Source organism: Silene latifolia, chromosome 1 (genome assembly GCF_048544455.1).
Source record: "Silene latifolia isolate original U9 population chromosome 1, ASM4854445v1, whole genome shotgun sequence".
NCBI lineage: Eukaryota > Viridiplantae > Streptophyta > Magnoliopsida > Caryophyllales > Caryophyllaceae > Silene > Silene latifolia.
This window is the reverse complement of record NC_133526.1, coordinates 59,615,701-59,639,070: the sequence shown is the minus strand read 5'-3', so window position 1 is coordinate 59,639,070 and position 23,370 is coordinate 59,615,701. Positions and strand designations below refer to the sequence as shown.

Here is a 23,370-nt window from a genome sequence, read left to right as displayed (position 1 = left end):
ACGAATTTTTGAGGGTTTAAACCTAATTAGGTGGGAAACAATTGAACTGATTTTGCTTACCGTTAGCGGCATGAGGCATAAACCCAAAACCTGATTTACTACACCCACCATAATTAACTACCAATTAAATTAATAGCTGTCTGACTAATCAATCTCCTTCTAAATCAGGAAGCTTTCCTTCCCTCCTTCCTCTGTTCTTCCTTCTTCATTAAACAATCTCCCCATTTCTTACCTTCATAAAATCAACCAAAAATTCACAACTAATACCGTCTATTTATTTGGTCAACCAAAAACCCGAAAAGAAGCAATCTTTACATTATCTTAATTTCAATAATCTCTGTTTGTTCTACAAATTTTGCATTCAGTTGATGGCAATATGGTCCGTTAAAAGCGCGACAAAGAAGAAGTTTCAGGTAAAGGTGAAGGTGATTAAGCTAGAAGGGTTTATGATCAACAAAGAGAAATGTAATGCGAAAATGGCGGTTGAAATTAAATGGGATGGAAATATTTATAACTCAGGGATATCATCATTGTACAAGAAATATCATCAAGGTCAATGCTTTGTATCCAAGAAAATGGATCTTAAGAAGATGGTTGAATCCATTGAATGGAACGATGAGTTTGATCACGTTTGCAACTTATTCATCATTTCTAAGAATACCAATTTATTTGCTTCTTGGATTGTCTCTTTCAACCTACTTTATGTAAGTATTTCTTGCTCTCTATTTATACCCTTTCCTTTTAATATTCAATTTAGTTTTACCAGGGCAGAGATAAGATTTGCATTTTGGGGCGAATTTTTTTTTTGCGGATAACGAATAATACAATAAGGTAAACTAAGAAAAAGAAAATCGGAAATATAAAACAAAAACTTCAAGGTTTTCATTGTTTGTGGGGGAAAGCGTGTCCCTGTCACGCCCCCTCAGCTCCCCCCTGCATTTTAGGATTTTGTAGTCCAACATTTTGGAATAATACTCCTAATAATTACGGAGTACTTCTTATAAGTACTTTTTTGGAATTATATCGATAAATTTCAATGTTTAAAGGTTATACTCCTATATTAGGAATTTTTAAGTGTTGTTTAAGCATGATATTGATTTGATCCAATTATATCGAAATTTAGAAGTTACTACTTTTCTGTGTTTGAAGTCATTTTCTAGTTGATTATATCCAAGGACATACAATCTGTTATTAGATCAAGTGTATATTTGAATGGTATGTTGATGTATTCAGTTAATGATTAATAGGGAGAGAGTGATGAACCGACTTCGTCGTCGTCGTCGTCATCATCAAAGGTTAAAATGCAAGTAATAGGGAAAGGTAGATTAAATTTGGGAGAATTAGCTTCAAATAATATGGAGGCATCACAAGTTGAGCAAAATATTCCTCTCTCTTTAGAATTGAATGGAGTTGCAAATGAAGCCAACCTCAATGTAAGTAAATGTCACTCATCTTCTTACCATTTCCATTACGGAGTACTTTATTTTTATTTGAGTTTTTTTGTCAAACACAATCTTTAAAAAAAAAAAATTCTTCCAAACACTACCTTTAAAAAAAAGTTTGTAAAACACAACCTTTAATAATTTTTTTTTGTCAAACACGACCTTTTGGCCGAAGAACTCAACATTTTGCAATGGGGTAACCTTTCAGTCGATATTTGAGATAGCAAATGATGTCGGTTTGAGGTGTTCTTGGAGTCGTTGGAAAGGTGGAAATACAAGTTTTCCAGGGGTTATCAACACGGTGGTCAAAGGTAGACATATGTGGAGTATATTGATGTGTAAAGTAAGGCTTGTCGAAGAGGCTAGATGTAAAACGAGTGGTCATAGGGTTTTTCGTGGGTCTTTAAATGGGGTTAGGATGTTTTGTTGAGTCTGAAATTTCGTATGTAGGTAGAGGGGAGTGTAAGGTAGGTCGTAGTTGTGTTGCTTTTGATGGTTGTTGGTTGCAAGTGGTGGTTTGAGGTGAGTGAATTGACCCACGAAAAAAAATCCGACTTTGACATTCTTCTAATTGTTTTTTACCTTCAATTTAACTCCTCTTAAACCACCACTTGCAACCAACAACCACCACAAACAACACAACTAAGACCTATTTTGCACTCCCCTCTACCTACATACCAAATTTCAGACCAAACAAAGCATCATAACCCCATTAAAAGAACCACTAAAAACCCCCGACCACCCGCTACTCTCTCCGACTAGCCTTATTTTACACATCAATAGACCCTACATAAGGCCACCTTTGACCATCATGTTGATAACCCCTGGAAAGCTTGTATTTCCACCTTTCCAACGACTCCAAGAACACCTCAAATCGACATCGTTTGCTATCTCAAATATCGACTGAAAGGTTACCCCATTGCAAAATGTTGAGTTCTTCGGCCAAAAGGTCGTGTTTGACAAAAAAAAATATTAAAGGTGTTTTACAAACTTTTTTTTTAAAGGTGGTGTTTGGAAGAAATTTTTTTTTAAAGGTTGTGTTTGACAAAAAAACCCTTTTTTATTTTTTTGTCATCTCATTTATGCTCATTACCCTTAATTTTAGCGACCGAACGTATTGTTGGGATTTTGATCACAAGTCATTTAAGTGTATTAGGGTTTTCAAACCGAGATCGGTATGAGCTTGTGACTGATATAATATGAGTTAGGCGGTGCGAAGTGCACACTCATATAATCGGGTTATCGAGTTCATGTGTCATATGGATAAAGTTGTGATAAATGTTATTTATCATGTTCTAAGACCGTTTAGTAAGTGTTTACGTTGTATATTACGTTCCCTATGGGGGTTAGACACTTGGGGTCGAGAATTAAAACACTTATCATATTCCTTGTGGTTGGCTAGGTAGCACCAAAACGGACACGGAAACGGACACGTGATACGGCATCCCATGAAATTTAGGACACGGGACACGCTAATTAAATTTAATAAAATATATATTTATGGTTATAAATAACGTATGATTTTAGTTTTGTAATGTATTTGATATTAAATTTAAATATTTGAGGGTCTAATTTGACCTTGACTATAACTAATTGTCATTTCCCACCCAAACTCATCTTCTAATTAATCTCTTTTGACATTTTATTCCTTGTTCTAAACTATAACATGTTTAGGCGTGTGTCCGACGAGTGTCGGGTGTCCAGGTGTCCGACACGGTGTTGGACACGGGACGGCTAGTTAGGAGGAGTGTCCGTGCTACCTAGGTGGTTGGTGGTTACATGAGTGGGTGTTTGTTTGAAACATAACAAATAAACATGCTTATCCTATGAATAATCTTGTATTACATACATACTATGTATATATAAGGAGTTAGAATAATTCGTTCTTAAACATGAAATTTCAGATTTGGTAATACAAAGCAAATATTAAGTATTCTCTTTATCTTTGCCTAGATAAAGAGGGCCTCAACCGTCTTATTTTACAAGGGATTTTGTGTAACCCAATGCATGAAATAGGGTCAAAATACTGTTAAGAAAGTCGTGCTTTTCGTGATTATGTTGATATCCAAGTTTACGATCATTGTCACTATTACCCTATACCAATTTCCAACACGTATATGATACCTCATGTCATACGGAAGAAACTTAAATGTGTATATACTAATAATGAAATCTATACATAAAGATACATTTTATCTATTACTTATTATAGTTAATAAATGGATTAATGGATGAAAACACCCTTTAATGTTGCACTTTTTAAAACTTAATACCTTATGAAAAAATTTTAGAACTTAATACCTTAATGTGCATTTCATTCACATTTTGGTACCTTAAGTGGATTTAAGCAAAAAAAAACTGTGAAATACTGCCGAGATTGAATCAACCGTGACTTGTAGTTATAAGAGGGAAGGGAAGAGGTTGAAAATGTGAACGGAGTACATCATAAATACGTCGTTATGTCTTTAAAAATGGCTGGAATATTCAATTTTTTTTGACCTAAATCCACTTAAGGTACCAAAATGTGAATGAAATACACATTTAAGTATTAAGTTTTAAAAAACTTTTCGTAAAAATGTTTTCATCAATTAATCCTTAATAAATTGATCTTTTACTCAAGACGGAACAGGATACAAGTGTACGACCGTTGTTTCTTCTCAATAAACCATATTGAATAGGGTGTTGTTAGTGGAGAATAAAATTAGAATCCCCTATTTACTAAATGAATAGGCATTCTCACGAATTTTTCCCTCCAAAAAGATCTTTCTAAATAAAGTAATTAATAGCAATTATGTATATAATAAGGAAGCTAATAATTATAATAATTTATTTTATTAAGTTATTATCTTTTCATTAAAATTAATCTTTTCATAAAATTATAATTGACGAACTCTAATCTTTACTATCTTAATTTAAATATTAAAAAATAACTATCAAACTATCAATTACTAAATAATTCTCTGATGCTATTATTTGAGAATAATTTGAATCATACTAGGTATATTCAAAATTATAAACCATTTTAATTACTTTCGAGGAAAAAAATTGAGAAAATTTATAAATTGAAATCATTAGCTTTTCAAAAATATACTTTTATTTCTCAAAGCAAAATGCATTGACGAGAAAAATGAACCACTAATGAAATACCACTATTATATACGTAATTTAGTAGAAATAAAAATAATTTTATAAGACGTGCATTTAATGCACGGGGTCTAACCTAGTAGAGGGAACATTTGTTTAAAAATACAAAAGTCATCAGCTTATATCTAGACCAAAACATTAGTTTAAGAATAATGTCATGTGTTTTGGAAACTTGGTTGGTTGTCTGGTCAATGATTTGTACGTAGTATTTGCCGAATATGCCATGCCAACTTCAATTGACTAATTCCACCTTCATAACCAATTCATCTTCTTGCTTAAGCTAACACGGAGAGTACTATATACAGTACCTTTCTTATCAAACTTGATAAATACTACTCATTTGTCTCCATTATTTATTTACTTATTTTATTATAGATATTTCAGCCATTTGTTTAACTTTCTGTATGGAGAATATTTTAAAAAAATAATTTGATCATTCAAATAAATCATTATCCACTTGTGATTCAATAACATCACCTACAGATTATCCCCTTCCCTCTCCTAATCTTTGTACCAAAAACCAAAGGTAAACATGACCGGGACAGGGAGTATAATAAATCATAATCGTAATGTGCGGTAATGTGCGTGCTTAATTAAATGATAATTAGAATTAGTCTGAGGTCAATCCTTTTGATATAATCAAGTACAAGTATTTATCAGCGTTTCTGTATAACAAGTCCAACAAACATACTTTTGTCTCTTTATTATTTATAGGTTAATTAATACTAGCTTAAGAATTAGACGTCTCTTGGGGATAACAAAAGGCAGAATATACGATTAATATTCCCTATTACGAGTACAAATTTTATACTCGTTCCTTTTGAATGCTGTATAATTTTAAATGCAATACTTCTCAGACAAAATGTAGAACTTTCATCAGTCATATCGAAAAGCTTGAGAATGTTGGCTTAATACACTCCACTCCATATGTTGTAGAAGTTGTCGTTTCTAACTCCGTGAGACCGAGACTTGAAATCATATGTAACACTAATAATAACTTAGGTTAACAGTTTGACAATTTTGTAGGTACTTGTGAGCTTGAAAGAGATGAAAAAAACAGCACATTCACGTACAATGTCCAATGGATGGTTCGAAAATGATCAAAACTCAGGTAATGTAGCCAAATTCTTGAGAAGAGCTAAGAGTCAAGGGCCGAGAACGCTAATACATGAAAAGGATAAGAAAAGCAAGACACTATCATTATTTGGTAGACAATTAAGTTGGTTGGGCAAGGGTAGGGAGTCTACAGGCTATGTGGCCGAGTCACCACCGACTTGTGGGACCAGTGAATCCAACACGGTGGGCGAGTCGCAGTTGGATTTGGTTAAAAAGGGTGGCTTCTGGATGCTAAAGAGAAGGAAATCCATGAAGAAAGCAGTGAGCCCTGCCCCTCAACCTAAGGAAGTGGTATGTTCCTTTGATTTCAAAACTTCATGCATTGGATTTTAATGTAATTATTATTTTGTTTAGAATGCATTTCTGGACGTAACTTTTGTTGGAGTTAACTGATATGGAGTACTTTATAACATTTTTACTAACGTTTTCAGTACTGATACTAAGTACATTTCATAAAATAAAATACGGAGTACGACCATGTAAAATTGTAAATACAGTACAAACAATTTTTGTTCGGTGCATATCAGTAGCGTATGATCTTTGTTTCTACCGAAAATTGACTTCTGCTGGGGAGAAATAACTCTAGCAGACAATCTAGCTCTCATTAATTTCATTACTTTTAATCCTCACTTCAGAGATAGCACTATTTAGCTAGCTACATTTTGTGCATTACTCCCCCCCTCCTACGGTTCTAGTGTTCTACATAAACAGATGAAAAAATGGAATAGAGACAATGACCCACTATTCTTTTAAGTTTTGGTGTTTTGGAACAGCAAATTTCGCTTGTGACGGTCTTTTTAAAAAGATCTCTCACAACCCTCTCTCCCACTTCCTCTTATTTTAATCAGTTGCGAGAGGTGTTTTTGAAAAGACCGCCTACAATGAGAATTGGTGTTTTGGAATATGCGGATTAGGCTGTAAAATAACCAATTAAATTTTCGACAATTTCTATATTGTGAAATAGCATTTGGTCATCTGAAAACAGATTCACATTGTTTAAAACAATGGGCCGCGGGTCTTACAGTCCTACGCCTTACCTCACCATGGTCGAAAAACATAGAGATTTGAGACATTGAACTAAAATAAGGGGGTCAAACTCATGGGCAATAGTGGGTCTTTATAGCAACAAAGAAACAAGAGAAGACTGACTAGAAGAGAAGTGGAGGGGGCCATTAGCCTTAGCCATACCACTGCTTGTAAGACACAGAAACAACAATGTAGATGGATCCCACTTTGTGGAAATGACATAGTCATGGACAAGTTTGGGAACTGGGAATCAGCCAAATTTAAGGGACTGAGGAGTCCCTTTTTTTTTGTAAGGCTATGTCCTACTCAATCAATTACTCCTTCTGTTCTATCTATAGTCTAGGAACTAGGGATGATGGATTGATGCATCCCTCACTTACTATTCTTTTCACTTTCTTTCAGTGGATGCACTGTACGTTTTAGGCATTTTCAATTATTGTTTCTGTATTTTGGAGCATTCAATACCTAGTCTTAAGAAACTAAAATTCCCCTCGTGTTATTGTAACATTACCCCAGCGTCTCAAATGAACACAAAACCATGTTGAGGATTAACATCGACTGACTGCTACTCCACAAGAAAATACTACCGAGTAGGAGTATATCACAATGAAACACTTATACTACAGTTGGATCAGAAAATCTTTTTTTTTTTCTTTATATGAGAAACTAACCTGATGAACACCACCATGTCATACAGGAAACAGATAGGAGTAACAATCCTGGCACTTGGCAAATGAGAGAAATCCTGAGCCGAGATGGGGCAACCAAGCTCAGTGCCGAAGTGTTCTTCGCCTCGTATGACCAGCGCAGTGAAATAGCTGCTGGTGAGAGCGCGTGTACTGCAATTGCTGCAGTCATGGCTCACTGGCTCCAGCTGAACCCTTACATCATGCTATCTGGACCCGAGTTTGACCGTCTCATCACTGAAGGCTCCTCCGAGTGGAGAAAGCTTTGCAAGGATGAAACTAACATGAACTTCTACCCTGACAAGCGTTTTGACCTCGAAGCCATCCTCAGGGCCGATCTTAGGCCCCTAATAGTCCGCCCAAATGACTCCCACTTCGGGTTCTTCCACCCTGAGGAATTTGACCACCTTAAAGGTACCAAGTCATTCGATGAAATATGGGACGACATTAATGAAAATGTAAACGACTTCGAGTCAAGAATTTATATCGTGAGGTGGAATGATCATTTTTTCATAATGAAGATTGAGGGGAAGGCGAACTACATCATAGACTCCCTAGGGGAGCGTCTCTATGAAGGCTGCAACCAAGCCTATGTTCTAAAGTTTGATGATTCGACTGTTATGTATGATAAGGAAGAGGAAGGTGAAAGCGGGAAAAATAACAAATATAGAGAGATTTGTAGAGGAAAAGACTGTTGTAAAGAGTACATGAAGAGATTTCTAGCAGCTATACCAGTGAGGGAGTTAAAAGAGCAAGAAGCAAAGGGAAAAACAGTTGACATGATCGTGTTAAATCACAGGCTTATGATTGATTTTCATTTGAGCACACCTTCCTCCTCTGTTTCTACAGCCAATACTTCAAAAGAAGCTTCTCCTAATGAATCACCTCTCTTCCTAACAGGTGAAGATTTAGAGGTATAGTTTGAGTTTGTGTGTATTTACTACTCCGTAATTGATTGGTTAGAGACTTCTTTAGCATAGGATTAGAAAACCTCATTGTTGTGCAGCTACGTATATACCTTTTTTTTCGTCTACAATTGAGAGTGTCTATATACTTTGTTGTATATATTTCTTTGATTTATGAGTTATTAATACAATAAGAAAAATCGCGGAAAAAAGGAGACAAATACTTGTCACAAACATATGAACAGTTAAAGATCGTCTTTGGCATTTGGTGTCTCATCTTGTGTCGCATTTTATTTAGGGCTTTAGAACAATTATTTGTTGAAGCTAATAATGTATGTAGCTTGTAAATATACAGCAGCTTTGTAGGACACTTTGCTTTTACCTTTAACTTAAGGCATCCATCATAATCTTACCTCCTAGGCTCCCACAAACTGATAAAACTGTGACTACTCAATAACCAAAGAGAGGTTGAGGGACCAATTATATTGAGTTGTGGGACATTCACATTCAGTGTCCTCTTTTGAGATGTAATTTATATCCCACCATTCAGATTGACCACTGAAAAATAATAAAAACAAGATTCCCTGACCATCACTTCATTTTTCATCATTTTAAGCACATCAAAATGATTCAAAGTGAAAATGTGAACTTTGGGCCACCCTTGAGTTTACCCTCAAATGTATCACATTTTATTTATTTATATTATAAAAAATTATTTTAGGGAAAAAGACATCTCTTGTTCTACAAGCACACATTTATTATTATGCCTCATTTGGAATAATCTCTATGGTTTTCTAACATAGGGTAGGGTAATGCTAAGTACGACCTTTAGGCGTAAGCTCTCAAAACACTCGGGTAATGTTTTAAAACCAAAACATGAATACAAGCTACATAATCTGTAATAATTTATCAAACTCATGGGAAAGAACAATTCTTCCATTATCTTCAACTTGATAGATACACTAGTTATTTACACAATCCGCAGTGCTCAAAACAACCAACTCGTCCTAGCACATAATGCAGCTGAAACATGCCTTACTAGAAGATCATCAACATAAAACAAATGAACAAATAAAAACTTACATGGACGATGACAGAACCTGAAGGACTACAAATCTCAAGTTCTAGCTTTTCCGATTCGAATAAGCAGGCATAATCTTTGGTTGCCAAGAACATCTCGGATCATTCATCTCTTCAACTGCTTTTCGCTTTCTCACCATTGATCCAAGCTCGAAAAACTCACCTCCCAAACCAACATTATTCCCACAAGAAAATGAAAAATTCTCATTTGGCTTGTGCTTCACAATTAGACAAGGACTTTTTTCTTCAGAACCACTCAAACCAGCAATTTCATCCCTTGGTACCGTGCCAAGTGGTCCAAATCCCAAACGAAGAGATAAATCACAATCAGTATTTGGTTGATCCTTACTAAATGCTACTAGATCTCTCTTGGCCATTTTGTATTCTTCACTACACATGGAAAGTGTTTGAGACATTGAGATTTTTGGACATTTTTTATATGCGTAGTTTGAAGTAGGAAGCCCTACAACAGTTGGTTGTGGCTCCTTAGGTTGCGGATGAAAACCATAGTACAATGGATAGACAGGATATGATTTTGATGGCACAGCGCCTGTTGGCGGCAAAGGTGATTGGCCAGACAGGAAGTGCATCTCATTGTGTAAGCAACTATTAATAGGAACGGCAAACTTTTGTGGTTCTCTGACTAAAAAGTTTGAATAGTGAGGCGAAAGGGAAGAATTTGATATTGCATTTCCATCTGTTGTAATTGGTAAATCTGTATTACCGGTTAAGTAACCTCTTGGGTGGTGGTTTCTTTGGCTTCGTGATATTCTTCTTGGAACACAACCTAAATGAAGAGCAGCTGCAGGAAAAAGAACCATACATTCAAGTGATTCCACCACTTGAGACAAAAAGTACTCTGTTAATATACCCCACACTCTCACAGTCAAGAAATTAAGTATATGCTCAAGAAGTCCAAACTCCAGACTAATTTTTTATCTCATGGTTTGTATGTTGGGACATGTTACCTTGAGATTTCTTCCATAGGCTGGAATTAAAGAAAAATATCCGACAAGTTTTGTTAGGCACATCCGTTGAGAATGAGTTTTAATCTATGTTATTTCGACATTTCACTTAATGGCAACAACATGATTTTTTTCTTATCCATGATGACATTTCCCCTCAGTACATGCACATCTGACACACAAAGTAACATATGCCCTACTCTCAGTTTCATACTTACATGATTTCATCTCATCCTAGAAAAAGGAAATTGTTACTCTCGGCTCTTTCATAAGAAAGAGACTTTCTCCACTACTCACTCCAGCAATAGACCATTACAGCACTAAACTTTTATTTAAAATCCTCCTAAATGGGACCGAGAGGGTTAATAAATATTGAGATTAGCAGTGGTGGACCTAGGATTACATCATCGATGCACTTTTAAACATTCAACCATTAACAACCGAGCAAATTTCTTACTTATTTTAAATAAGAATTACTTAATCTTTGTTTATCACAAATAATGGGGGCGCACTAGGGGTGTTATTAACTAGTTGTAGCATAAACAAATGGTAACTAGTTTAATTATGGGTAGATAAAGGCTTAAAGGAGGATGGTAGTGTCAGGATAAAGGAGGGTACTTGAGAAAAGATGAAGTCCATTACAACATTCTGAATCTCTTAACTTTTACAAGCAAAGGAGAATTGAATGAACCAAAAATCAGACAACTATTATTGCAAACTATGTTGAAGAAATAAGGTATGGTTAGGTAGGGGTACTACATATTAGTGACTATTAATAGTATAATCATCAACAATATCCAACTAAAACATTCAAGTTGCAGTCAAAGACCAAAAATTTAAAAAAAAAAAAAAAAAAAAAATTAGCATAAATAAATAACTAGTCAAAATGAACATCACTAAGTTGCCAATTTTTGACAAACAATGTTATAGGCTCAATCTAATTCCAATCATTGTTAAACAAACGATTGAGACGGAGGGATTAAGTACCTTCAATACAAGGCTGTAAAAATTCCCCTGATACTTCAGAGCTCTCGTCGCGACGAATGATGGTGTTAATTGCATCATTAGTTCTATCCCAAAGGGTTTTAGGGTCCATATACTCAGCCTAAACAAACCCACATTTGCATGTATTAGTTTACACAAGTAGTTATAACAGTCAATAAATCAAATCAAAATTAAACCCACAAAAATAAAGGAATTAAGTTTAAAGAAACATAATATAAAGGTGAGAGTTTGATGGACCTGAGAATTGGCTTTGGAGTAGATGATTTCTTCAACTTTGAGAACAACAATGGGGAGTTTTTCTTGCCATTCTTTCTTCTTTTTTGTTCCAGGGCTGTGAATTTCATGTGCAATTCTACCAAAAAAAAATACAAAAACAGCAGTTAAAAAACAAGGAAAATGAAGTAAATATAGTGGGTAATAACAAAAAAAAAAAAGAGAAAAAGACCTGAAAATGTCTTGAATGAGAGAACCTCTAATGGGTTGATGTGTTTCACTATGCCAAGCTCTTCTAACACATTCATAAGGCCTTGGTCCTGGTCTTGGCATGATGTTTTACAGTAAGAAGAAGAAGAAGAAGTTGAAAGTTTGAAAGAGAGAGGGATTTTATGTGGCTTGAGTTTGTATTACTGTTATGGTGTTACAGAGGAGACTGAGTGGGGGTAAGTCTGCAGGAAAACAAATGACATTACTTTGGCCTTTTTGGCCCATAAGTTGTGGAATTTGGGAGATGACAAGATGTCCAACTATTCAAACCAATTTTACCCTATCCATTCATAATTTATTTTTGCTTTTAATTTTGGATTTTCATCTTTTCAAAATGATAATTTAATATTTAGTTTTTTTTTAAATACAGTTATATATTATTAAAATATTAATTAGCGTTTTTAAAAGATACAATCTCCTCTCTAACCATCATAATCTTCTTCTAAGCTAAATTAGTTACTCGCACTTCATTGTCTTAATTTAAGTGTGTGAGCTACATTATTATCATTGTGTCTACAATAAGGAACAATGACCATACCTAAGACTTTAAGGCCTTGTTTGGATAGGAAAAAAGGAGGGAAAGGGAGGGGAGGGGGAAGGAGGGAAAAGAAAGGAAGGGGAGGGGAGGGGAGGGAAAATGGAGGAGGTGATTTTCCCTCTAAATCTTGCCTATGTTGGTGGGAAATTAATTTGCCTTTTAGGAGGGAAATGGAGGGATCTATTTTCCCTCCCCTCCAAATCCCTCTACTTTCATTTTGCTAACTAAACAATGGATTTCTCATCCTTCTAATTCCCTTCTCTCCCTTTCCCTCCAAATCCCTCAATCCTAAGAGTGTGTTTGATAGCAAAAGTGGAGGGAAAGAGGGAAGAGAAATGGAGAGAAGGGAAGGGGAGGGGGAATGGAGTGTGGTTGTTTGGATACAATTTTTCTCCAAATTTTGCCTATTGTGGAAAGATTTTGATTAGGCTTGGAGGAGGGAAATTGGATCCTCAAATCTTCCCCTTTCATTTTTTTCCACTCTCATTTGCTATTCAAACAAGGGATTTTAAATTCTCAACTCTCCCTCCCTTTCTTTTCCCTTCAAATCCCTCAATCAAAACACACCCTAAATTGTAAGACAAGGAGCAAATATCAGTGATAATCATGTACGATAGCTCTTTGTGTTTCTTAGGCATTGTTCTTTTGGACTTAAAGTCACTTAATTTAAGTTAACTTCAAATCATATAAGTTAAGTTGATTCGATTCGAGATCCTATAAGTTGATTCGAGATCCTATAAGTTGATTCGATTCGAGATCCTATAATTTCGATTCGATTCGAGATCCTATAAGTTGATTCGATTCGTTCAAATCCTATAAGTTCGATTCGGATCCTATACGTCACTTAATTTAAGTTGATTCGAGATCCTATAAGTTTGATTGATTCGATTCGAGATCCTATAAGTTCGGTTAAGTTCGAGATCCTATAAGTTGATTCGATTCGATTCGAGATCTTATAAGTTCGATTCGATTCGAGATCATATAAGTTTTAGTCCAAAAGAACAGGGCCTTAGTGATATGGAAGAAGAGATTTATGTCATCTTTTTCAAGGCTAATCGAACGAGTTCCACCATCATAAGTATTTTAATCAAATATACATAAATAATTGAGATAGAGGGAGTACTCAACCTGTAATAAACATAAATATATTATATAAAACAAATATCATCAAATTCTTGATCTTAAGTGCGCTAACTAAACTGAAAACCAATAATTCTATAACATTGTTTTACAATACAATTGTTGTTATAAGAACATTGTTTTAGTTGCTTTTAAAGGTTCTTCTGTGATAATTATTATTTTCATTTATATTCATTATCGTAATGATAATAACTCTTTTGTTGTTATTATTGATCAATTTACTAATAACTCAATTTCTATTATTTCTTGAATTTTAATTCTTTTCCTATTACTTGTTTACATTAAATTGTGAAATAAATTTATGGGAGAGACTTTCATTCATGAAACTGGGTAAGATGGCTCTGAATCTCTCATCATCAATTATTAAAAGAAATGAAAAGGAGAAAAAAGAAGAGGAAAAGTTGGCGTGTCCCCCACTTAGCCACATGCCTGCCTCCCGAAACTAGCCCAAAGAGGCCCCTCTTTGTATGGATTTGTCTTATCACTATCTTCTCTATGGTAGAGGGAGGAGATCACTATAAGCAGCCCATTATTTTCTTGATGTTTTGCTTGGGTCACTGTCTCCATATTGGCCCAACCAGAGTTAACCCCAGCCTGTTATGCCAATAAGAGAGCCCCCCTCGTAGTCACCCCTGAAAAAAAAAGGATCGTGCTAAAGATCGACGACATTTTTGCTAATTATCGACATTTAATGTAAATTTTCATGTTTGCCCTCCATAACACAACTCAATTTTCGTCTCACTAAAATCTCTCTAAAAAAAACATCGGGTTTTGCAATTAACACAACTCAATTTCCGTCTCACTAAAATCTCTCCAAAAAAAAAAAAAACGGTTTCTCAAAAAAAAAAAGAGCGGGTTTTGCAATTAACAACATGAACGAGAACGATTTTAACAACGATTTCAACAATGAAGCTAGTAACGAGGTGAGTGTACGATTTAATTTTGTTTCCAAGTTTATGTTTTATTAGCGATCGATTCCCGAATTAGGATAAATGCCTTGATTTGAGACGGAATTAGGATAGATTTGTTGACGGAATTAGTGAAAAATGGATTCGAAAAAAAAAATTGCACATAATGGGCTGGACGAAGAAATTTTTCGTCGAAACACAGGCCCAGACGAAAAATTCCTTCGTCCAGTATGGGCCTTGGACGAACAAATTTTTCGTCTGGGCCTGGATTTGGACGAAAAATTTCTTCGTCCAAGGCCCATACTGGACGAAGGAATTTTTCGTCCAAATCCAGGCCCAGACGAAAAATTTCTTCGTCCAAGGCCCATTTCGTATTTTTTTTATTATTTTTTACTTATTTTTTTCGTCTTGTTTTGTTTTCGTAAAAATTAATTAATTATTATTAATAAACCCCGTAAATGCCCAATTCGTTGTATTATTTTTTTATTTTATTTTTTTAATTCTTTCCGACTCGTTTTTTTTCGTATAAAATAATTAAAATAATTAATTATTATTATTAACTAGTTTATCGAAATGCGTGCGCAGGGGGTATATCGATAATATCGGTGGCGGCGGTATTGATTACTCTAATCATTTTATGACCTCCAAAATTTTTTCGTCAAGTATGGAAGGGTTTACTTGGGCATTTGAGACTGGACTTAAACTCGGGTTTGGTATAAAAAGAGCAAGCAACAAGAGAGTTGGTCGTCACAAGAGTCTGAAACAGGATTATTTTGTTTGTCGGATGGGTGGAAGATGTCCCGTAAATAATGATGCCGATGCTTTAATGAGGGCTAACACGGTTATCGCGTGGTGCAATTGCAAATTTCAAATGAAAGTTGTTGAAATACAAGAGAATAAGTGGAAGCTTGTCATGCTATTCGGGTTTCATAATCATGGTTTAACGTTGTATTGTGACGGCGATAGATACTTTGCAAAGTTTGATGAAGAAGAGTTGTCTTATATCGACGCCCAAGTTAGAGCTCACGTAAGACTGGCTATTATTAGTGGGGGTTTGCATCAGCGGAATCCTGAAAAGTCAAGACCTAATCGGCGACAAATCTACAATCGTTCTCAGAAAGTAAGTGTAACACCCCCATATCCAGAGGAGCCTTAACTAGGCCTTCCTTAGCATATAAGGGCATTACCATCTCGGTTGCCCGAGGACAGTAATAATCAAATGTCGATAAAAGAACTATTATGTTATATTACAAGTGATTTAAAACCAACTGACGATACAAAAGATACAACTCAAGGGCTACTCGCTATTACTATCAAATCTCGTGAAGACTCATCCCTGCCCGAACTCCAGCTATCAACGACATCAACACCTGCTAAGACAGACTGCTCACCATAAGGGATCACGGCAGACACATAAAACAACAAGACAACCACACAAGGTCAGTACTGAGATAAGACATGGCAAAACCGACGACATCTAGCAATACAACACAATACAATCAGTCACACACACAATCACACCCACTCCAATCAATCTCCGTCACCGACCGTCCACTGGACCAGCCCTGCCAGTGGGGGACCGCAGCCGTTCCCACCTAAGCCCCGCTCATCATACCGAGCGATAACCCTGTCCCATTAATGTGCACATCCCCCCCCGTGGCGGGTTCCACGGAGGGCGAAACTAGGGCGTGAAGCCACTCCCGCAAGTGACTCCAGTCAGCCGAGAACGCATCTCGAGAACCAGAGACAAACAATCACAACCATCAACCGTCACAATACGAATACGACAATATACAACAACCATAATACAACCACAACAACTAACACATTAGACCATCTACAGAAACCGAGTAGGCGAACCTACCTTTAAGCAACTGCAACCAATCCATGCCGACATACAACATATCCAGCAATCAAGCAATGCCTATAACCACAACACAATCATCTATTACTATCAAGCAAACCCTAACTGCAAAGACAAGGATACAGATGATGATGACGACATACCTACAAGGAGAAACCCGGCAAAAGACCGCTACCCGACTCAAGCTATGCTCTCCTAAGGCACAAGGACCTTCAAAAGCTTCCATGGAGGTTTTATGGTGAAGGGAAGGGAAAGAGGCGACTAAAGGATTGAAGGAATGAGGCGAAAATGATTTGCGGATTTAACAAAACGCGATTAAAAACCCTCGCTGAAAACCCGATACTCGAACGAGTATCCCTCATACTCGATCGAGTGCCACCCTACTCGATCGAGTATCCAAACTACTCGATCGAGTAGCCTCTACTCTATCGAGTACCACCCGAAACTCACAACCCAAAATAACTTTGGCACGCACTTCTAAGGACTATTACCGCTCCCAAGGTCAGTCAACGCTGGTCAAAGGGTCTCTAAAAGGGCGGGTATTACAGTAAGGGCCGAGGAAAGAGATGGGAGAAACCCGTCACAACAGATGTTAGCACTTGCGGTTCAACATAAGTACGTAAGTACGTTCATTACTGGGTCACTGATCGGGAGACCGAGGAGCTAACCCACGTGTTCATGGCTCATCCTGAGGCCGTTAAGATGTTTCGATCATACTATTATGTGGTCCTAATCGATTCCACGTACAAGACAAACTTATACGGTCTTCCGCTTGTTGAGATGGTTGGAGTCACACCCGTTGGGAAGACCTTTGTGATCGCGTATGCTCTTGTGACGCATGAGTCCGAGGATGGATTTCGTTGGGGCTTACAGCAACTGAAGGCCCTTCTCAATGGTGCCGTTCAACCTAATGTTATTGTTACTGATTGCGAGCAAGGGTTGTTGAACGCGATTCCCACTGTTTTTCCGGATTCGTCTCACTTGCCATGTCTTTGGCATATATATTCTAACGTGGAGACGAGAGAACTTCATATCACGGGTCAGGATAGTTGGGCTAAGTTCATAACTTGTAACTTGTTTAAAGCGGTTGTCGAGGCGGAGACCCGAGATGAGTTTGATGTGGCGTGGGCCAATTTGGCAAGGCAATGGCCAGGAGTGGCGGTTTATATTGAGGGTCAATGGATCCCGCACGTGGAGAAATGGGCCAAGTACAGAACGAACAAGATAACTCATTTTGAGAACACTTCTACATCCCAGGTTGAGTCGGCTCATGCAAATTTAAAGAAATGGTTGAATAGCGCAAAACTGGCCATTGATAGCATCTGGATCCGTTTTCATTCTTTGTTGGAAATGCAATATGTTGAGATCCGACACTTGTTAGAGTTATCTAGATCGAGACGGTTGACGGTCTTATAAAATCTCAAAGAATGCCATCATTGAATTGCGTGGAGAATTCGAAAGAGGCGCCAAGATGACGGAAGATACCTTGATGATCGATTGCGGTTGTGTAAAGACTACTACTCTTGGTTTGTTATGTGCTTGTTCACTTCATGGCATATCTAGAAACGGATCTCGAGTCTCTTTTGATGTCTTACATGTATTTTGGAGGAAGTTGGAGTACGATGGTTCGGAGGCAATGCCGGCTTGTGACGATGATCGACTCGAGGAGTTATTTGATGAAATTCGGAATGCAGATCCGAGTATGAGATCATCCATGTTCGATGCCCTTTACTCTCAGATACATCCGGATGAGGAGGATGTATACGAGCCTCGGGTGAACGAGAACCCTAGAGGACGTCCGAAGACACTACGCCAAATCTGACAATCAATAAGAAGCGTATCACAACGATTTAATGCATTTAATAACGACACTTAGATTACCGTTTTCCAAATATTGGCGGAAACCTAGACCGCGATAATGAGAATAACGGTTTCCCACGAAAACCGTTGTTATTATAATGTGACAACGGCTACTTACCAAACTGTTATAAAAAGCGTTTTAGCGGTTTTCAAAAGCTCGTTATAAAATCTCTCTTATCAACGGTTGTTAGACAACCGTTATCAGTTTAAGAAAACGGCAATTCGAAAACCGTTACAAAATTACCACCAGCAACGGTTTGTGGTACCCGTTGTTATGTTATAGATACAGTTTTTTTGTAACCGTTATCATTTTTAATTATGAAAGAACGGTTTTTCAATTCAAGCGTTGTCACTATTTGATTAGATTTTTCAGTTTGACCACTGCCAAACTTTATCAGAACTTTAATAAATATTCAATTTGACCAATAATATTCAATTTGACCAAAATAATTGTATAAATATGTCTTCATAATTTTTAGATCAAAATCTAAATCATCAAACATTTACTCTTTAATTTCTCTCTAAATTTCTCTCTAAAGAAAAATATGGCTGGTGTATCGGAGCTACAATCAAGTTATCGTTACGCACAGCCTTTTACTTGCATTCTCCATAATCTCCCGGCTCGTTATGATGGGAATGGAAAGGGTCTAAACCCTAATTTTGGGTGGTTGACGCAAATGCTTCATGACTCCGGTTTCACTGCGGTTAAAAAAGTGTACCCTGTACGTGTCTACAAACAAGCAAGGTTTTGTAGGCTTCGCTTTTATCGAGTTTGACGAAGCCAACTGCCATGATAGTTTTCTTCAGGCAAGAACATTAGGGGCTAGATTTGCGGAGAAAGATGCGGGGAAAGAGGACTTTTATTCGGATGCTAAACAAAAGGGCCCTTATCTATGGGTTGCGACCCATGTTGATCATCGTCTGCTGACACATTACAGGAGGCAGCACATTCCTGCCAACGTGCCTATGTCATGGGAGAAAGAGGCCATTCCACTAGCTGCGCTGCCCGTTGATGATGAAGAGTCGATCTACGACTTGATCTATGCCGAAATTGGGCATGAAGACTATCCTAATTCTTCATCAGATTCTAATTAAGTCTTTAATTATTATCTGACATTATGAGTTGTATTTTGATTATGGTGGTTATTTGAATTAAAGTTTAATTATTTATATGATTTGTTACTACGTTTTAATCAAGTCCTTACACTCAAATGCAATCCACCAAATAAAATATTATAATGACTAACTTTAAACTTATAATAATAAAAAAGAATGGAAACGGCATAATAAGATAATAAGAATTGGAACCGTTATAATAATAATAATAATAAGAGAAAATGATAACGGTTCTTTGTTAAGCCGTTATCATGTTACATATATCAACAACGGTTATTTTAAAGCCGTTGTCATATTACAATAATTAACAACGGTTTTTCTTAAAATAATTGTAAAAACAGATCCCGCGCTATGCGCGGTATATATAGAGTATTTATTTTTTTAATGTATTATTTATAATGAAAAACTAATTAAATAAGTCATTTTGCCGTCGTCGCCGTCAATAATCTTTATAGCTTAAAAAAGGTAATCTCATTTTCATAGCTACTGGCTTATATATAGGTCGTACTTGGACGATTGATGGTGAAATTGGTGATCCCATTTATAATGATGGAATTGCTGAATTTTACAATTTCGTTAGTGAAAATTTTCATCTCCACTCATCAATCCCCTGCTCTTGTAATAGATGTGGTAATATTAGGGTTTTGCCTATCCCAGATGTCAAAATACACTTAGAAAAGAATAGTTTCAGTAGAGATTATAGGCGTTGGATTTTTCATGGAGAATTAGAGGATGAGGATGAGGAATCTGATGTAGAGGTAAATAATCATACACACCGAAGTCTTTGGTTTAGATATAGGGGATGGGGCATATGATGTGTGTGTAAACAATCGTTCACCTACACCTGAAGTTGTTTTAGGTGAGAAGTTTGCTGAAGATGATGGATTCGATGATTTTGAAGCTACCGGTGATGGGGAAATAAATGCTGATGATTTAATTAAGAAGTTGAGTCAATCTGAAATGCCTTTATTTACTGATTGTAAGAAGTATACCAAATTGTCCGCGGTGGTAAAGTTATATAACTTGAAGGGGGCAAATGGGTGGAGTGATAAGAGTTTTACGGATCTTCTAGCTTTGCTATGTGACATGCTTCCTGACGGTAATGTTCTTCCGAGTCAGACATATGAGGCTAAAAAAATGATTAGAGAATTGGGCATGGAATATGAGAAAATACATGTTTGTCCCAATGACTGCATATTGTACCGTAAAGATTATGATAAATTATCATATTGTCCGCGCTGCTCTGTATGGCATTATAAGACTAAGGAAGGGATCCCAGCTAAGGTGTTGTAGTATTTTCCAATAATACCAAGATTCATAAGGATTTATTTGAATGAAGAAGATGCAAGAATGTTGACTTGGCATAATAGTGGAAGGATTGAAGATGGAAAGTTAAGACAACCAGCGGATGGTCAGCAGTGGAAAGAGTTTGACGCTAAATATCCTGACTTCGCCAAAGAAGCAAGGAACTTGCGTCTAGCGCTCTCCACAGATGGAATGAACCCTCATGGAAACATGAGTACCCAACACAGTACTTGGCCAGTTGTGTTGGCCATCTATAATTTGCCCCCATGGGTTTGCATGAAACAGAAGTATCTGATGTTGTCTTTGTTAATATCTGGCCCTCGACAACCTGGAAATGACATAGATGTGTATTTGGGACCACTTCTAGATGATCTGAAGATTTTGTGGGAAAGAGGGATACCGGTGTTTGATGGTTATAAGAAGGAAAGTTTCAATCTCAGAGCTATGTTTTTGTGTACAATAACTGACTTTCCGGCGTATGGCGATCTTTCTGGACATACTGTATATGGGAAAGAGGCTTGCCCATTGTGTAGGGGGGATATTGAATCAGAATATTTGAAGCATTCTCGCAAGCATGTGTACAGGGGAAATCGTCGATGGTTATGCCCTGATCATCATTATCGTAAGCTTCACAAGGCGTTTAATGGGTGTCCTGAGCAACGTGGGAGTCCTCAGATTTTGAATGGTCATGAAGTGTATGAGAAAGTGAAAGATATTTAGATAACTTATGGGAAGAAGGGACCTAAGTTGTCTACTCGCGGTTATAAAAAAACCATATTTTTTACCAAACTTCCGTACTGGCGTGACCTCCCGGTTAGACATTGCCTAGATTTTATGCACATTGAAAAGAATGTTTGTGATAATATAATCAATACTCTGCTGAATGTCCCGGGTAGGACAAAAGACAACAAAGAAGCTAGGGATGATATGGTTGAGATGGGTATTAGGCCCGAGCTGGCAGCTAAAACAAAAGGAAATCGGAATTTTTTGCCGCCTGTAGCTAATACTCTTTCAAAAAAAGGAGAAAAAAGAGTTTTGCGAATGCTTGCATGGTATTAAGGTGCCAGAGGGCTATTCATCTAATATTAGAAGCTTTGTTTCGTTGCAGGACCTAAAACTTACTGGTTTAAAGTCACATGACTGTCATACATTGATGCAACAACTACTAGCTGTGGCCGTTCATTCCATTCTACCTCCAAAGGTTCGACATGCTATAATTAGATTTTGCTATTTCTTCAAATCAATCAACAGTAAAGTCATTGATCCCGATGAAGCGGAAACTTTGCAGGAGATCCTCGTCACCAGTCTTTGTCAGTTTGAAATGTATTTTCCTCCCTCATTTTTCACTATCATGGTTCATTTGACTGTCCACTTAGTACGGGAGGTTTTGTATCTCGGGCAGTGTATTTGAGATATCAGTACCCATTCGAACGATTGATGAAAGTTTACAAGGATTACACTGTTAGAAATCATATTTTAAATATCACATATTTTGGTTTAAAGTTTTAGTCATAAAAACTTAAGGATCTTATGCATGCAAAACAAATACAAGAGTAAGGAGAAAAACGGTTCCTTACATTTGATATTTCGGACATTTTGGGCACAAGTGAAGTCTCCTACCTCACTTGTTCTTGAGCTTTCCATATGTTAGGATGATCCTCCAAAGCCTTCAAGTATAGAAGCCACTCCTCTTGATTGCACCCAAGATTATCCCTTATCTCTACTAAATAATATGTGCTAGATATTTGTTTAGTAGTTTACCTTAAAATTGATTACTAATACTCATATATTACATTAATAATATTAGTAATGTGATTGAACAATTTGGATCATCATTTCTCAAGTTTATGAGAAAGATGGAAGAGAAAAGAGGAAAGATGCATGAGTAAATGATGCATGTGAATGAATAATTATAAGAGGAATAAATGAAGAACAAAAAACTCCAAAAGAGGGAGTGTCCACCGGTTTTGGGGAAGGAGGAGGACCAATATATGGTCCTTTACTTTTTCTTTTGTTTTTATCAATACCTTAGGCTTGTAAGGCTAGGTGTAGATTAGGTATCATTAGCTTATTTTATCTCATAAAATAATTCACCCACTAACACACATTACTCTCATTATTTCGGTCCATTTATATAAAATGGACTACCATTTTATTTTGTCAATTTGTCAAATGTCACACAATATGTCACATGTAGTATGTTACATGTTATTAATTAATTTAATGCATATTTATCACATAAACATCATTTTATGAATTAATTAAATTACATACAACAAATTGACTAGTGATACTTGATCACATAAATAAAATGGGTCATACAATTATAATTCACAATATCTTGTAATTATAATTAACCATTCATTCTTATCTCTATTGTTTCTCAAACAATAAGTAATTTTAGTAATAAAGTATTTCAATTACTAAAATAAATCTTATTTAATCCCATTACAATAAGATATCAATATTCTCTCTCACAAATTGAATTGTTCAATTTTAAGAAATTGATTAACTTGCATCGTCATACAATTAATCAACTTTACAGATTAGGGCATCATCCTTTAGGTGTGACCTTAAGGGATCAACTGACCACCACCGTCCCACGACAGTAACGTCAAACTCTAGCAAGCCAATCGTTACCGATTAATGTTGATCAGTTGACTATAAAATGAATCATCCCTTACGTATTCTTAAAAATGAGATTTAAACATGTGATCATCATGATCGACAATTGTGATCGCATTATTGTCGGGGACACTCCAACAATCTCCCACTTGTCCTCGACAA

General features: G+C 36.4%; 3 protein-coding genes across 4 annotated transcripts; 2 read left to right on the top strand and 1 right to left on the bottom strand.

Annotated features, from left to right (window-relative positions):
- The first annotated feature begins 48 nt into the window (after positions 1–48).
- LOC141605984 (uncharacterized) lies at positions 49–8,519 on the top strand. Its single transcript, XM_074424945.1, has 4 exons — positions 49–704; positions 1,248–1,433; positions 5,613–5,993; positions 7,426–8,519. Exons 1-4 carry the CDS (start codon positions 369–371, stop codon positions 8,332–8,334), a joined length of 1,812 nt encoding a protein of 603 aa, XP_074281046.1. The 5' UTR covers positions 49–368; the 3' UTR covers positions 8,335–8,519.
- A 720-nt stretch (positions 8,520–9,239) lies between these two features.
- Positions 9,240–12,084, bottom strand: LOC141605995 (uncharacterized). 2 transcript variants are annotated; one of them, XM_074424963.1, is made up of 4 exons: positions 11,815–12,084; positions 11,607–11,721; positions 11,352–11,469; positions 9,240–10,201 (listed from the first exon to the last, which is right to left on the bottom strand). In XM_074424963.1, the coding sequence occupies exons 1-4, from the start codon at positions 11,913–11,915 to the stop codon at positions 9,444–9,446; spliced, it is 1,092 nt and encodes a 363-aa protein (XP_074281064.1). In that variant the 5' UTR covers positions 11,916–12,084; the 3' UTR covers positions 9,240–9,443. The 2 variants fall into 2 exon arrangements, with proteins under 2 accessions (XP_074281064.1, XP_074281056.1); XM_074424955.1 differs by having other exon boundaries at positions 9,240–10,240; positions 11,815–12,077.
- A 3,018-nt stretch (positions 12,085–15,102) lies between these two features.
- On the top strand, positions 15,103–18,124 carry LOC141647740 (protein FAR1-RELATED SEQUENCE 5-like). Its single transcript, XM_074456054.1, has 3 exons — positions 15,103–15,558; positions 16,957–17,678; positions 17,866–18,124. The coding sequence occupies exons 1-3, from the start codon at positions 15,103–15,105 to the stop codon at positions 18,122–18,124; spliced, it is 1,437 nt and encodes a 478-aa protein (XP_074312155.1).
- Positions 18,125–23,370: the final 5,246 nt, after the last annotated feature.

What these genes read in the sequence shown, in the direction of transcription:
- LOC141605984 (XM_074424945.1), top strand. Translation starts at nt 369, where the DNA reads ATGGCAATATGGTCCGTTAAAAGCGCGACAAAGAAGAAGTTTCAGGTA. An exon ending in CAAATGAAGCCAACCTCAAT is followed by an intron (nt 1,434 to 5,612) that starts GTAAGTAAATGT and finishes ACAATTTTGTAG; the next exon opens with GTACTTGTGAGCTTGAAAGA. An exon ending in CCCCTCAACCTAAGGAAGTG is followed by an intron (nt 5,994 to 7,425) that starts GTATGTTCCTTT and finishes CATGTCATACAG; the next exon opens with GAAACAGATAGGAGTAACAA.
- LOC141605995 (XM_074424955.1), bottom strand. Translation starts at nt 11,915, where the DNA reads ATGCCAAGACCAGGACCAAGGCCTTATGAATGTGTTAGAAGAGCTTGG. An exon ending in CTCATTCAAGACATTTTCAG is followed by an intron (nt 11,722 to 11,814) that starts GTCTTTTTCTCT and finishes TTTTTTTGGTAG; the next exon opens with AATTGCACATGAAATTCACA. An exon ending in TTTACAGCCTTGTATTGAAG is followed by an intron (nt 10,241 to 11,351) that starts GTACTTAATCCC and finishes TTTTGTCTCAAG; the next exon opens with TGGTGGAATCACTTGAATGT.
- LOC141647740 (XM_074456054.1), top strand. Translation starts at nt 15,103, where the DNA reads ATGGAAGGGTTTACTTGGGCATTTGAGACTGGACTTAAACTCGGGTTT. An exon ending in TCTACAATCGTTCTCAGAAA is followed by an intron (nt 15,559 to 16,956) that starts GTAAGTGTAACA and finishes ACTGATCGGGAG; the next exon opens with ACCGAGGAGCTAACCCACGT. An exon ending in TATGTTGAGATCCGACACTT is followed by an intron (nt 17,679 to 17,865) that starts GTTAGAGTTATC and finishes TGGCATATCTAG; the next exon opens with AAACGGATCTCGAGTCTCTT.